This window comes from Callorhinus ursinus, unplaced genomic scaffold (genome assembly GCF_003265705.2).
Source record: "Callorhinus ursinus isolate GAN/ISIS: 27379988/994484 unplaced genomic scaffold, GSC_fseal_2.0 scaffold5, whole genome shotgun sequence".
Lineage (NCBI taxonomy): Eukaryota > Metazoa > Chordata > Mammalia > Carnivora > Otariidae > Callorhinus > Callorhinus ursinus.
The window spans coordinates 80343860-80358794 of record NW_027397067.1 but is presented as its reverse complement, the minus strand read 5'-3'; the positions used below and the strand labels follow the sequence as shown (position 1 = coordinate 80358794).

The following is a 14935-nucleotide window of genomic DNA, read 5'->3' as shown; positions in this document are numbered from 1 at the left end:
GTCCTTTGTTTAAGAAAGGAGAGTGTGTGAAGGGTACCCTTGTGGTTTGGGCTCAGAGACTATAGCGTCTTCATCATTAAATTCCCAAGCCATGCCCTAACTCAGTCCTGAAGGCAGTGGTGACCAAGTGGTGCTTTCTTCCTCTCTGGTGCTGCTGCCTACCGGTAGCCCAGGGATCCGAGGATGAAAGAGGCACTCTTAATGGAACTCAGATAAATTAATGCTGCGTTTAGGTAAATCTGCAGTAACTTATTCTGTTTGAGAATTCATTTTATGGTGTCTTTCAGACCAACTGTTACTAGTCACAGTTTCTTTTGAAAATGTGAGTAACACGTGTGGACAGATCTCCTTACTTGACTTTCTCCAGGACACAGAAATTCCTTACTTAGGGTGTCACCATCACCTGGAAACTTGTTAGAAGCCAGATTCTTGGGCCCTCGCCCAGGCCTGGCGGATCAGACCCTCGGCAGGGCAGGCTGGGCCCAGCACCTGTTTTCCAGGCCGCGCTGTAACCTGCCTGCTTGTGGATGAACACAAGTCAGTTTTCCAGGTGTCTATACTTCACTTACTGGTACTAAAGCTCAGTAATTTAGCCTGAAACATTACTTACATTCCTTCTCTAATTTTAAAGGACACCAAACACAGTTTTGCTTTTCGTGGAGATTTAGGGGTTCTGCTTAGCAGCCTCTCGAGAGCAGTTTGGGTCCTTGCACCTCTGCGTGACAACCTCTGCCTCCCTCCCCCTGCGGGCTCCCTGCTGCTCTCCTCTGTGCTCGATAACCTACTTTGCTGGATGAAATGACTTCAGGCCTCTACAACATCTCTTCTTCCTCTGCCCCACCTTTCCAGATCAAACAGAGTGCTTACATACATTTTTTGTTCACAATATTTTTCTGCTTTTGCTTTTGGAGAATTTGCCAGTTTTCCTGGCTTAAGCTATTACTAAAACTTTCTCCTTTATGTATAGATTTTGTAGAATTAGAGTTCAATCATCTGTCTTCCTTTGCCATGCTAGCATTTAGCTGAACTGACCGTGATAGGACTGTAGTAGTAGGATAGTAGTAATAGGACTGATAAGCCCTGTGGGGTGAATACCAACACCTTTCTGTACCTGAAACTCCCTGGAGGAGGATGGGAGAACTTCTTGCCTCCCCTCCTCCTCGTCACTTATCCTCAGGTCTGCCTGGGGTACAGCGAAGTGTGGGGTGCAGGCATGCTGGCCGTGTGAGGGGTAACTCTGTCTGTCTGTCTCCCTAGCTCTTAATCTAGCGGTAGTTCACACTTCTGTTCATTTCCTTGCAGCATCTTTCTGTATTTTTTCAGAAATTTGTCTACAGTCATGAAGATTTCAGTTTTATAATAGGATTCAAATAAAGAATGATTAATCATAATTTCTGAGCTAGTATGTTTCATTCTGCCCCTTTGTTTTAGGGGAGAATTGAAGCCATTCTCATAAAAGTGTATTTGGAAATGGGCAGCGTTGTTGAATGTAGCTCCTTTGCTGTTGATTTCTGTTCTCTGTCACTAATTCTTTTTTATCTTGGTCACTGTTCCAAAAGCTGAGGTCATTTCTGCAAGTAAGGAAGTACAGTTTGGATCTGGCGTCTTTGATCCTATATGCCTATCAGCTTAGTACAGCCCTCGCCTATCTGGAGAGCAAAAGATTTGTGCACAGGTAAGATCCAGTCATAAAGCTGGTCAGCTGCCCTCCGGAGAGGGGACAGGGTGGTAGTCGGGAAACCGGAGGGAGGAGACACTCGCTGTGCCCTGTGATTCTTCGTACCACTGGACTCTGCCATATGTAGACAGTGCCAGAAAGTCAGGCAGCACCTGTCCTGGCCCAGGGAAGACCCATGGCCTGTTTGTACGCAGTTAGAGGGTTTTCCTCACATGGAAACGTTTGTTTGCTTTCAGGCCATTTCTCTCTTCTGCAGATGCTATTGAGAGACTGTACACGGCCCTAGAACAGTGAGCGTGTAGACTAAAACAGACACCGTCCTGGGAATTCCCCAGGCCCCAGAGGGTCATGAGTGACATCTGTGGGCATTCTGTGGAATTTCTGTTTCTCATCCGGGTCCCTAGTTTGAATGCCAGGGAAAGCCCTTACAGTTTGCCCACTACTTTATTACCCAGCATGAAAATAAATTCTGTGAGCAAAATCATTTACAAGGGTTTAGATGATGGCTTTTATTTTAGGTGATGAGATCTCTTAGTAGCAGCAGGGTTACAGATCCCAGTCGTGCATCCCTGTCTGTTAATGGAGGTGGTAATGTGATTATGTGAAAACTAGTAATTCCTTTTTTATTTCTTATTCGCAAATATTTGTTATTTGAGAGTATACTTTGCTGTCGTTCAAAATACTGATTGTCATATTAATGAGTAAATATCTGCCAAAAGGAATATATTTGAAGTTAAATCATAAAAGTGTCTTTTTTTCCAGTGTGTAATAAATCTGTTTGCATTGTCTATAAGCTGTCTTTCAAAGTACCTATCAGTATGTCTTTATGTAATATAGATGAGTTTGTGGGTTTGCTTTTTCCTTGTATTAAAATTTCTTATCCCAAATTCTTCCTTATCAGGGACATTGCTGCTCGGAATGTTCTGGTGTCCTCAAATGATTGCGTAAAACTAGGAGACTTTGGATTATCCCGATATATGGAAGACAGTACTTACTACAAAGGTAAGGAATCAGAACAATAAAGAGGCAGTAAGCTCAGAATCTCTAATGATTTTTTATTTCTTAAAAAGCTGTGTCCTAATAAGCTCAGCTGATTTTTGACAGAGGCATAAAATAAGTTCAGTAGAAGAAAGACAGCCTTTTCAATCCGTGGGGCTGGAACAGTCAGACATCCAGAGACAAAAAATGGACCTCAGCTTGACTCACCCCACATTAACTCAGAGTGGATCATAGACTTAATTATAAAACATACAGCTATAAAACTTTTAGGAAGAACATAGGGGTAAATCTTTGGGATCTAGGGCTAGACAAAGGGTCCTTAGACTTGACACCAAAAACATGATCCATAAGAAGAAATACTTGATAGATGGGACCTCATCAAAATTAAAACTTTTAGTTCCGCAAAAAACCCTGTTAAGAGGGTGGAAAGGAAAGGTGCAGACCTGGAGGATGTTTGCCAGGCACAGTGCCCGCCTACAACCACAAGCCTTTCCACAAAGGACTGGTGTCCACGTGTCACTTGTGCAGTGAGCTCTCAGAATTCAGCAGGGAAAACAGAAACCAAGAATATGACGTGGACCAACAGTAGAAAGAGAGGCTTCACTGAAGAGGATACGCGGAGGGCAGAGAAGCCCAGGCAGAGGCTCAGCCCACAACGAGGTAACATTGCACACTTGTCAGAATGGCTAAAATTAAAACGAGTGATAACGTCAAATGCTGGCAAAGATGCAGAGAAACTGAATTACTCAAAACTTGCGTGTGAGAACGTACAATGGTACAGCCACTCTGGAAGAGTTTCGCGGATCCTTTTAAAGTTAACTATGCAGCTACCATACAGTCCAGCAGTTACACTCCTGGGTACTTACTTCTCGCAGAGAAAGGAAAACTGACATTCACACAAAACCTGCATATTGAATGTTCATTGCAACTTTTATTTCCAGTAGCCAAAAATTGGAATCAGCCCAGACGTTCTTCAACTGGCAAACATAGTTAGACACCTCACACGAGTGGGGCCGGGTGCGTTGACTCGGTGGAAGCAATCAGACTGAAAAATCTCCAATCTGCTAACTCCAGAGACTTTGATCAATTGGTTTTAGAGCTGAAATCCAGTTCATGTGGTTCTCCTTTAATTTTGCCAATTTTGGAATCAGTTTGACTTGGTTCTTTAAATTATTGAACAAATATTTTTATTAACAAATGTTCATATTCCTAGTATTTCAGCTAAGGTTTGGATTATAAATCCATATTATGGTCTTAGTGTATATTCTAATTCTTACTACCACTCTAAAGAGCCAGTTTTTTTCTCTGCTTTTTAAATTCTTATATTGTGGCAAAATGAGGCCAGATTTTTACGTACAGCACTTGTTTCCTTCATTTTATACCATGGCTTATGACTGTTCTCTTTCCATATGCCTTCTGTATACTACAGCTTGAAACACTTTTAACAGAGATTTTTCTGCTATGTGAAAGGAGAATTCTTGGGTTGTTCATTCATTTCAGTTAGTAATTTAACATAAAAATGACCAAGCCAGCTTTCTGCTGTTTTTAAATTCATTTCCTATCCAGCTCAAGCCCTGACGGGTCCGGGTTCTGGACTCCCAGTAAAGAGCTGACCTCCAAACAGCATGATGACTGAGGCTTCATATCACGTAGACAGCATTTAAAATGAGCAGTTGACAAATTCATGTATTTGTTGTCAGCTCAGGTCAGTAAGTGCAGATTCCATTAGGCTTCAGGAGAACACCCCCAAAAGGTTGGGGATCCTTTATTCACGACGCAGGGGTAGAGTAGTTTGGAAGGAATTGAACAGAGGATTTGACTTCACTTGTCAGGAAGGTGCTCGAAGTTAAGTGGGAAAAAAGAAATGACTCGAATGAAGTTGTCTCCTGATCGAAGGTGCTCAAAGGCACGTGTTGCTCACAGAAGGAAGTCCAGATGAGGCTGGCAGAGCACAGGCACCTCCATGAACCGGGGCTCCCCCACTGTGGGCTCCCGCGCCCCTGCTGCCTTCTCGGACACACCGCTCAGCTGTGGGCTTCCTCTGCTCCCAGGGCATCCGGCATTTACTCAGTGTCTGTGTCACACCCCGTACCCTACCGTTTAGAATTAGAACTCCTTGAGGAAAGGTACTCTGGGCTGTTCCTCTTGTATCCCAGCAGCTGAAGGAATGTTCCGCGAGGTGGTGAGTTTCCTTTATGGCACAGAAGGAAGGTGTGTTAGACCCCTCAAGAGAAGAACGATTTAGGCTCACCCAAGAAGCACACACTTTCATTCCATCCACCGCCTGTCCTGCCCTTTACATACCAGTGAAGGTATAGTTGTCAGTCCTCGTGACATAGTCCATATCGTGCCTTCGCGTAGTTGCTAAAACTTGTAGCCCCCGAAGTCATACTCACAGTGCTTTCCTAGTCACGTGTTCGCACGCACGGAGCAGCGCAGGACCGAGCCTGTCTCTGCGGAGGATGGAAAGGGGAGGGGGCGGGGCAGGATAGCTTGAGCCCCTCTGGCCTTGAACCCTCGCCCGGGCACCTGGCAGTGGGGTGGCCGCAGGTAAGTCACCTAACGTGTCTGAACCTCGTTTTCTAAAGAAAAGAGAACCTACCAGGTTGAGTTGTTTTCAGGGTTTAAGATTGTAATCTGTGTGAGACGTGTATGCGCATGTACACACTTCCCCCAGGAACAGTGGTTCGGTGGTTGTGGAACCGACTGGGTGTCGTCAGCAGAGGTTCCAGCTGGTGGGTCAGGATCTGTTCCATAACCGAGCTGCAAGCTGCAAGCTGGGGGTACCAGTTAATGAGGCTGCCTCGCCCTCCCTTGTCCCCCGCCTCTCCGCACAGAGGAGGGCTGCAGGGCTTTGTTTCCCTGCCACAGGCCAACCAGATCACTCCAGACGACCTCACCACAGCAAGGAAGCAAAAAGTAGTTCTTCCAAATAAACAGAAAGTCCAAAGGGTCAGATATTTAAAGCTTTTTGTTTTGATACTAAAAGTCTCAGCTAGCTGTAACTTAGATCCTTGAGCAGATAACAAGGAAAATTCACTTTCTAAAATTAATCTTCTAGCTTCCAAAGGAAAATTGCCAATTAAGTGGATGGCTCCAGAGTCCATCAATTTTCGACGTTTTACCTCAGCTAGTGATGTATGGATGTTTGGTGAGTATTTTGAAAAGTTTTGTGTTTTTAAATTGTATTTCGTATACGCTACAAAACAGACCTGGCCTTAGCTCTTTTTGGAGAGTTTAGGCTCGTCTGCCTTCCCTTGCCTGACCGCTCCTTCACAGACGTCCTCTTGGCTCATTCGACAGTCACTGGGAGCACATGGAGCGCCAGCTTTGGGGGTGGCTCCTGTGAAGTCCCGCTGTCTCAACCCCCCTCCCTTGCCCAGGCCTCTCTGCCTCCCTGCGCCATGTCTGCATCCCTCCCTGGGAGCGGTCCTAGCTCTTCCCTTCCTTCTCCCCTCTCTGCCTCCCTGCGCCGTGTCTGCATCCCTCCCTGGGAGCGGTCCTAGCTCTTCCCTTCCTTCTCCCCTCTCTGCCTCCCTGCGCCATGTCTGCATCCCTCCCTGGGAGCGGTCCTAGCTCTTCCCTTCCTTCTCCCCTCTCTGCCTCCCTGTGCCGTGTCTGCATCCCTCCCTGGGAGCGGTCCTAGCTCTTCCCTTCCTTCTCTCCTCTCTGCCTCCCTGCGCCATCTCCTTTGTTCTCTCCCCGTGAATGACTTCAAGTGGTTGACCTGTCCCCCGGGTCTGTGCTAGCCCTCAGCTCCAGAACACCCACCGTGGTGTTTTCCTTGTTGTCCTGGACTTCAGCCTCCTTCCTGACTTGTCTCAAGGCTTGCAAGTTTGACCCTTTGTCTTCCGTGGCGTCTGTTCTGACGCCTACTCTGTGCCGTCCTGCCTGCTCCGAGCCGGTCGCTGTCCTGCTCTGGGGTCGTGGTACCTTCTGGCTGTGACAGCATGGCCCTCGCTCACTCGGCACTACTTACTTCAACTACTTCATCAAATTTTAAATCACTCTACCCTTTCCATATGGATGATACTCCTTCCCCACCCCACTCTTCTGGTGTCACTCCTTCCGCCGGGAACACGTTGTCCTAACACCCTGTCCGCCGGTGAAATCCTAACCTTTGGCGTCACCTGAAATGTCCCCTCTTAAAGAAGCCTTATGTAGCTGGTATGGCTTCCAGGCATAACCTCCCTTCCTCTGTGTTCCCTGCACTTCCTCTCTCTGCTGTAACACTCACACGTTGATCTTGTGGACAGTCTTGTGTGCGTGTGTTCTCTGCTAGATTTTAAACTACTTCAGAAGAGATGCCCTGATAAGGTTATGTACCTTTTTTCCCCTATAATAAAAAATAACATACATCAAGTGTGTGTTATTTTTCTTCTGCTTACTTGCTGTTGGTTTCATCTAGTGCCCTAAGTGATAACAGGTGAAGGAAGGAGCTTTTCGCCAGAGCAGGAAGTAGTGTGACGCGGTTTAGAAAGGGCTCTGGGGGTCCGACTGACATGACTTCACTTCCCAGGACCTCGCTCATCCGCTGTGTGACCCAGAGAGCCAGTTCCTGTCAAGGAAATTTCAGTTTTCAAAGATTCTAAGATGGCCTGCTTTTTTCACATTGTAACTTCTCTGGAACTGGTGTCCTGGATCAGTGGCATTTTATAGTCCGTGTTAGTTGGGGATGTGTCTTCTGTGGCCTCCTTGCCTGCACTCGTATGGACTTTGTTCACCCCAGTGTTACTTCCTTGTTTGAATGCGTTTGGTAAGAATAAAGTAATTCCAGGAGGTAACAGAGGATGGCGCCATAACTTAGTTGGCAGTATTTTCCCCCATTTTTGGTCATATAAAAATAATGTATTTTATAATCAGTGGCATCTTAGATTTGATCAAGTACAGCGTTTAAAGAAATGTGAAGTGTAAGGATAATATATGTAAATTTCAAAGAGGGGATGCCAGAAACATATTAAGGTGTGGAGAAATGATGCCTGGCGCTGTTGTCAGTAATGATGTCATAATTTCTGGTGAGAAATGCAGAACTAAGGCATTATTTTTGTCATATACTCTTCACTCTGGAACAACGAGAATTGGGAAAACGTCAGAATGCCATTCATGTTGGTAGGATAATGTGCCTTGCTTCCTTTGAGGCACACCCCGCTGTAGGTGCTGAAGACACCGAAGCAAGGTGCCTCTCCTCAAGCCCGTGACACAGTGTGCAGGGAGGACGGGGCCCGAGCCGGGGCTTGCCCGGGGCCGGCAGGAGGCACGTACACAGAAAGAGAAGCACTCGTGTGGAAGAGAAGGAAAGGGGCTCTAAGTGTGGGGAGGCTAGCACAAGCAAAGGCGTGCGTGCCAGGGTGGCAAGGCTGCCAGATCAGCCTGCGAGACATGCGAAGCCACCCACTGTCCCCGCCAGCCGGAGCGTGTGGTCGTCATTCTCCACCTTAGGGTCTGTGTGCTCATTTACTTTCAAAGTGAGCTTTCAAGTGTTGTTCAGAGGACACCGAGAAAGCATGTAGTCTGCAAGGGTGGAGTGTGAGTGAGGGGTCTGTGGGCAGGGCCACTACAGCCCAGAGCTTGCCCATGGGGACATGGACCCCCTGACCAACTCGTGCATAAGCTAGATGACAGTGCCGAGTGCACCCTAGCCAGGCATGGGCTACCTCGTGAAAGGAGTCTGAGTATTCTAAAGGTGTAAGGCTTAAATTTTAGTATTTTCTTTTGGTAGGCCTCAGGTCAGCTGCCGTAATCATCAGCAGGCTGGACTGCAGTGGAGGGCAAGGGAAAATTCATTCAGCCCATTTTGAACTGGTTCATTAAACCGTGAAGGATCACTACCTGGTGGGCCATTTTCTAATACAGGATTTTTAGAGAAGTAAAGCTCTTAGAAAAACTTGGGGTTTTTTTGGAAAATAACTTAATATTTAATTATTTGCATCATATTAAATTAATATTGCTATTCTTATTTATAACAGTTCATTGAATGCTGCTTTATTTAGCCGATTTGCCCAAAATCACACAGCTGGTCCTCTTGTTCCAGCTATGGAATTACTCCTGAAACATGGGCATTCTTCTCTTCCCACCAAGTTCACGGTTCTGTTTTCATTCCCACTTCACAGGTGTATGTATGTGGGAGATACTGATGCATGGTGTGAAGCCTTTTCAAGGAGTGAAGAACAATGATGTGATCGGTCGAATTGAGAATGGGGAGAGATTACCAATGCCTCCAAATTGCCCTCCTACCCTCTACAGCCTTATGACGAAATGCTGGGCCTATGACCCCAGCAGGCGGCCCCGGTTCACTGAGCTCAAAGCTCAGCTCAGGTAGGAGTGGGGGGAGTGAGGGCCGGGGCTGGGGCAGGCTCATGCGGCTTCTCCCATGCAGTCGTAGCGTTTGAGGTCATTCTGTCAGGACGGCTAAGGCTAACCTCTTCTCCGGCAAACATAATTACTTATTAACTGGTTTGCATTTATTTATGCCTTGCTAGAATCCTCAGGAGATTATATCTTAAAATCTTAATAAACTTCAGATGAGGATCAGATCTCTCATCCCCTGACTTCTGACTGAGCATGGCTTACAAGATCCATGAGAACCTGGTCCCTAGTTGCCCATCCAGTTCCATCTTCCACTCCTCCTCCATCTCCAGCACGCTCCTAACTGCTTAGGCTTCTCCCAGCATCCCCCGCCATCTCTCACGTGCTGTTTTCTCTCCCGGGGACTCCTTCCCCCAGCTGTGCCACCTGCTAACCACTTCTGTGGTCTTCAGAATCCAGCTCAGATGTTAGCTCCTTCAGGGGACTGCCCTGGTTGGCCCTGCCCCCAAACAGATAGCCACTCTTTGGCACCTTTTCGATGCTACTGTTTGTTGTCATCAGAACATCCACATGACCTATTCAGCTGCCATTTCATGGCTCCTGATTTGTGCCAGCCACGGCCAGACCCAAACCTCCAGTAGCTCCCAGTCCCTTAGAGGGAGCACGCAGGGACCTGTTAGTGCGCTGAGCCCCTCAGAGTGTCTGCACAGAGTTGACCGTGCCCCCTGGCCGGGAGAATTTCTCATTTGCACGTCTGGGTCCCCCACCGGGCTCTAAGCTCTCCATGGGCATCCCTGTGTCTTACTTGTTTCTGTGGCCCCGGCGCAGGCGCAGGTGAGCACTAACACGTGCTCAACAAACAGTTGTCGAATTGAAGTCTAGACTGAGACTCAATTCTGTAATAAACAAGGTATTTTAATGTGGTACATACACATGGGAGCGTTAGCGTGTAACCAGCACCATGGTGTAACGTGTGCCGTATCACCTGTCTTCATATTTCCCTGATGCTGTGGGACATTTTTAAAACTTGGTGTATCTTCATCTTTTTTCATAGAAAATTACCAAACATCAGGGTCCAAAAGACCCCGGTGGCTCCTCTGGCCCATCTTGTCCCCCAGTGCTTGAAGCCTTCTAGACTGCCTGTAGCCCCAGCTCATCTTCAGGCAGCTCAGCTTGCTAGCCAAGGCTCCGGGCAGGGAGCGTGTTTCACGGAAGAATGAAGGCTAACCGGGAGAGGTAGAAAAGATTCACCCAGTCAGGACTTATTGGCTAAGCTCCCACTTTGTTCTAATCAGGTTCCGTGGACTCAACCGTGAACAAAACACAGTCCTGCCCCCAGCGTTTGCAGCCCGGTAGGGGAGGTGGGTCAGCCGTTCGTCCCATACGATGAGCAGCACACTGCGGAACGGGCTCCTCCTCGGCCCCGTGCTGCGCACCTGCCGGCCTGGCCCCACCCTCAGGGCCCCATAGACAGCACAGCTCTGTCTTCCATGTGACAGTCCTTCGGGTGTTTTTACACAGCTTTCTTCAAGCTAAAAATCTCCAGGTTCTCAGTTCTCATACAGTTCATGATACGTGCTCTCACTTACTAGAGCTGGGTTTTGAACATGCTTTATTTCATGTTTTGCTCGTACATTTTTTGTTCCTCCTTGATCTTTCCTCAGAATTAGACAGATTATGTCCTTGAGATTCCTCCCTCTCTGACACCAGTTCCACCGCTCCACCTGCCTGCCTCCCAGACCCCTCCTTTACGCCCCGACCTGCTGCCCCTCCGCGGTCGCCCTGCGTGTTGCGCACACGTCCATCCCGGGCCGTCCTCCTTTCTCTCAGTGTGCTTCCTGGGCTGTGCCAACCTCTCACCTCCGTCTGTGTCCAGCTTCCATCCTGCTTCTTCTCACAGGCCCGGAGCCGCGTTCGCATTGCTGCTGAGCGCCACGTTCATCTTAAAATAAATCTGTTGCCTTGCCTCCCGGGCAGCCCCTGGCCCTCACCTTCGATAGGCCCCAAAGGTGCCTTTGTGTTCATCTCCGTCTCGGAGTGAGCAGGAATTCCTCGCCACCGCCAGCTGGGCACCCCCTCCCCTGCTCCTCCCCTGGACTGTCCACCCATCTGGCATGGCCCCTTAGTTGATCTTCTGGAACATTGCTGTGGATGAGTGGCTCCCTTGCTCGAACAGCCCTCCGTGGGCTCCCGTGACTCCTGTATTAGGTAGAGGCTCCCAGAGTAGACTGAAGATTCCTTCCATCTTGGCCCGATGGTGTGTCCCCACCCCTTTCTCACACTGTGACCGCACTAACCCGCCTCGGCCTGGAACTCCTCCTTCTCCTCCCGGTGAAATTCTACTCCTCTTTCTCGGCTGCTTTCACACGCCGGCTCCTCCGTGGCTCCACAGCCGACAAGCCTCTGCCCGCGGAGTCTCCAGAGCACTTTGTTCTTCTTGTCGTGCTCACCCTGCGCTGCCCCAGATGGCTGCCCCGTGTTCACTGTGAGCAGCACGAGAGCTGAGCCTGGGGCCCGGTCTCTGGGCCGAGAGGACTACAGCACCTTTCCTGCCCTCGAGGAGCTCACAGTCTAGTATGTCTCAGCCCTACTAGACTGAGGCTCCTTGAGGGCAGGGATCGTCATACTCACCTCGGTGCCGCGCGCACCCGCAGGCCAGGGGCCCGCGCACAGTGGGGCCCCACAGCCGCTCCAGTTATGGCTTCGTGCGTGACCCTCACGTCAGGGTTCACTGAAGGCCTGTTCCTTTAGGTAAAGTAGTTCCAAGAACTATCCAAGGTGAATTTTTAGAACTAAATATAACAATTTCATACACACACACACACACACGACTATATAATATGCCTAGGCTGTGATTTATGGATCTCTTCTGCAGTTAGCACAGGCCACTGAGCGTTAATTTGTTCTGTGTTTTTCTTTTTCAGTCAGAAATGGAGTTTGACTTTGCATTTTATATATGTGTAATATGGCTACCAAAGAGGCCAATAAAATTTAACTTCATAATAGCTTGCTTGGACATTTATAAATGGTAACAGTGTGTCATAGTAATTAAATAGATTCTTTTATTGAGTTTTACAAAATTTTTACTATATCGAAGATTGTTTAACAAAGTAATAAACTTTAGGCAGTTTACCCCAGAGGTCAGTTAAAAATATTTCCCAAGTCCCATCCTCCATGTCTACCTTAAAAGAAAATAATTTGGGGTGCCTGGGTGGCTCAGTTGGTTAAGCGTCTGCCTTCGGCTCAGGTCAAGGTCCCAGGGTCCTGGGATGGAGCCCCGCATCGGGCTCCCTGCTCCACGGGAAGCCTGCTTCTCCCTCTTCCACTCCCCCTGCTTGTGTTCCCTCTCTCGCTGTGTCTCTCTGTCAAATAAATGAATAAAATCTTAAAAAAAGAAAATAATTTGAATGGACTCAGATCACCATGGGATCCCACGCAGCTGTGGGCCATACATTAGTTTGTCTGTTACTCTGAGTTGAGAGAAGTGGCTCTCGGGATGAATCTTGTCCAGCAGAGTCAGACAGCACTTGGGTCAGACTTCCGTGGGTAGATCTCCATGACTCCAAGCATCTGTCCTCCTCACGTCCCACTTTCTTATTCGTAGATGTGAATCCACAGAGAAGGACGAGGAGGTGAGCCTGCAGGCAGCCTGGTACCAAGTGTAAAAGCTCCCCAGTAGGAACACCCTGGGAAATGACTCCTTCTGTGTACCGTGGCGTGCTTGCCCTGTAGGACTGACAGGCTGTAAGAGTGCCCCAAGTAGCTTTTGAATGGAAAAATCACATAATCCCTGGTTAATTCAGTTAATTCTTTGATAGCTGCTGTGCCAAGGAAACCACAATAAGCAGCTTTAGTATCTGCCCTTGTGGAGCTTATGCTTCCCAGGAGTGAAAGTAAGCCTGTCTGTTTCAGCTAAGTCTAGGGAAACATGTTAACGTGTGCTTTCTTAAATCCTTCTTAGACAAATGGGGGAAATAAACTAATAAAATTATCAATTTAAAGTTTTATACCATATTTTTAAAACTTTGTATTGACCTAAAAGTTGTGAACATATAAATATGCCAAGAAGTAAACCGCTCATTGGATTGTCACAAATTGGGCACACGCACGTAAACAGCATCCGGAATAAGAAACCAACACTGCTACCGCTCCAGAAACCCACCAGATGCCCCTTTCCAATGACTGTTCGCCCTTCGAGGGTAACTGCTAACCATGCATCGGTTCTGCCTACTTTTGAACTTTCTGTAATTGGTACCACTCAGTATGTCCTCTTTTGTTCTTGGCTTATGTTATTCAGCATTTAGTTTGAGATCATCCATGGTATCAGATAATTGCACCCTTTCTCCTTGCTCTGTGGTGTTCTGTTTGTGAATATCCCATAGTTTATTCATCTGCCTGGTGGAAATTTAGATTCTTTCCAACTTGGAGCTGTGAAGGCCACTGCTGTGTCTTTTTGGTGTGCAAGGGTACAAGAATTGAAGTTGGGTCTGTATCCAAGAGCTAGCGGGCATGCACAGGTGTAGCACCAGTAGGTCCTGCTGGTTTTCCAGAGCGGATACACCAGCTCTGGTCCCAGCAGTGAACAGAAGCTCATTGTTCCAGCCATAGTGGTTTTTAAACCTTTGTAAATTACTCCTTGTTTCTAGGCTCGCTGTTTTCACATACGAAGGTTAGGTAAAAGAATATAAGTGATAAAGAATATCACAGTTAACCTGAACGTTTCTGTTCTAAAGAACGCTGACCTAGTAAGTATCACTTTGGAAGACGCTCCATGATTTGAGCTGGTCTCTGCCACAGTGCTTTTCAGGAAGACCTTTCGAACAAATACCATGTTCCTTGATAGCCGGTCTGCAGGCCTTGTGCCACGCACTTCCCCACATCACTTCATCTTGGCCCTCAGTCCTTGGAGTTGGAGGTAGTATCACCACCGTTGAAGTTAGGCAGCTCACCTGAGGTCCCAGAGCTGGAACTCGCAGCGAGCCCACCTGAGTCCAGGGCCCAAGCTGTCAGCTGGCACACTCTGGGCCTTGACCTGAGACACAGCTAGATGTCCTTACGTGCTCCGTGTTGTGATTGCGACTGGTGAGCAAATTGTTAATGATTAGTTAAAAAGGGAAAAGAAGGAAGAAAAAAAAAAAAACAGTGTTATAAGGAATCCCTGAAGCTGGTTTTCTTACTTTTTTTTTTGACTATCAACCAGAGAAAGTCCCCAAAGGCAAGGGCAGCGTGTCTGGCAGAGGCACACAGGCCCTCACCCGCGGGCTTGGAGGGCTACCTGGCTGCCATGCGCTGGCCCCAGAGCATTGGTCCTGTTCATTGTGTTTTGTGTCATCTCTTGAGTGTGCTGCACTTTGTCGCTCTGGCCTTCGGAGCCCCAGGTACGGTAGGGAGCACTGTGGAAGCCGACCGAGAGGCTCTGCGCAGTGACAGAAGCCAGCGCGTGTGGGTGCGGCCTGCCGCGTCGGCCTTGGGGGCAGGGGTTTGTTTGTCATTTTGAGCTAATACTGTCGTGTTTGCTTTCAAACTTTATCAAGCAAAGCTGGCCTTTGAGAGATCTGTTTGGTTAGGTTGTAGCTTGAAGTGGCTACAGCCCCAGACTGATGACACGTTTTTCACACTACCTCTCAGCATCATAGTCCAGTGAAGTTTCAGGGCTCCTCGGGACACAGACTGGTTTCGGTCAGTCTGTGAGGGTGCCGGCCCCTTGGGGGGGCGGGGAGGAGTGTAACCTGGTAAGGTACAGACAGCACTTGAGTTGGGAGGAATTTAACCTCTGTTGAGAGTTATGTGTGTTGTGTTATGAAGGTTACAGTTTAAAAAGAAATTTGAAAAGGCTGTGTGACCTTGGGCAAGTGACTACCTCCCTGTAGGAGCAGGGTCACACAGCCCTCCTGCAGTCTGGTTTCCAGGGTTACGTGAAATGATGTGAAATGCTTCCAACTGTATGTGGAC

General features: G+C 47.9%; 1 protein-coding gene across 12 annotated transcripts in view; it reads left to right on the top strand.

Moving 5' to 3' along the window:
• Positions 1 to 14935, top strand: part of PTK2 (protein tyrosine kinase 2) — a 254549-nt gene that overhangs the window by 193577 nt on the left and 46037 nt on the right. For all 12 annotated transcript variants that reach the window (XR_012378376.1, XM_073893261.1, XM_073893260.1 and 9 more), the window contains 4 exons: positions 1560 to 1675; positions 2580 to 2680; positions 5739 to 5828; positions 8788 to 8992. Coding sequence is in view for 11 of the 12 variants with exons in the window: in XM_073893261.1 (XP_073749362.1) it covers positions 1560 to 1675; positions 2580 to 2680; positions 5739 to 5828; positions 8788 to 8992 (512 nt within the window). In the remaining variant the exon portion in view is untranslated. The remainder of the gene's footprint in view (positions 1 to 1559; positions 1676 to 2579; positions 2681 to 5738; positions 5829 to 8787; positions 8993 to 14935) is intronic.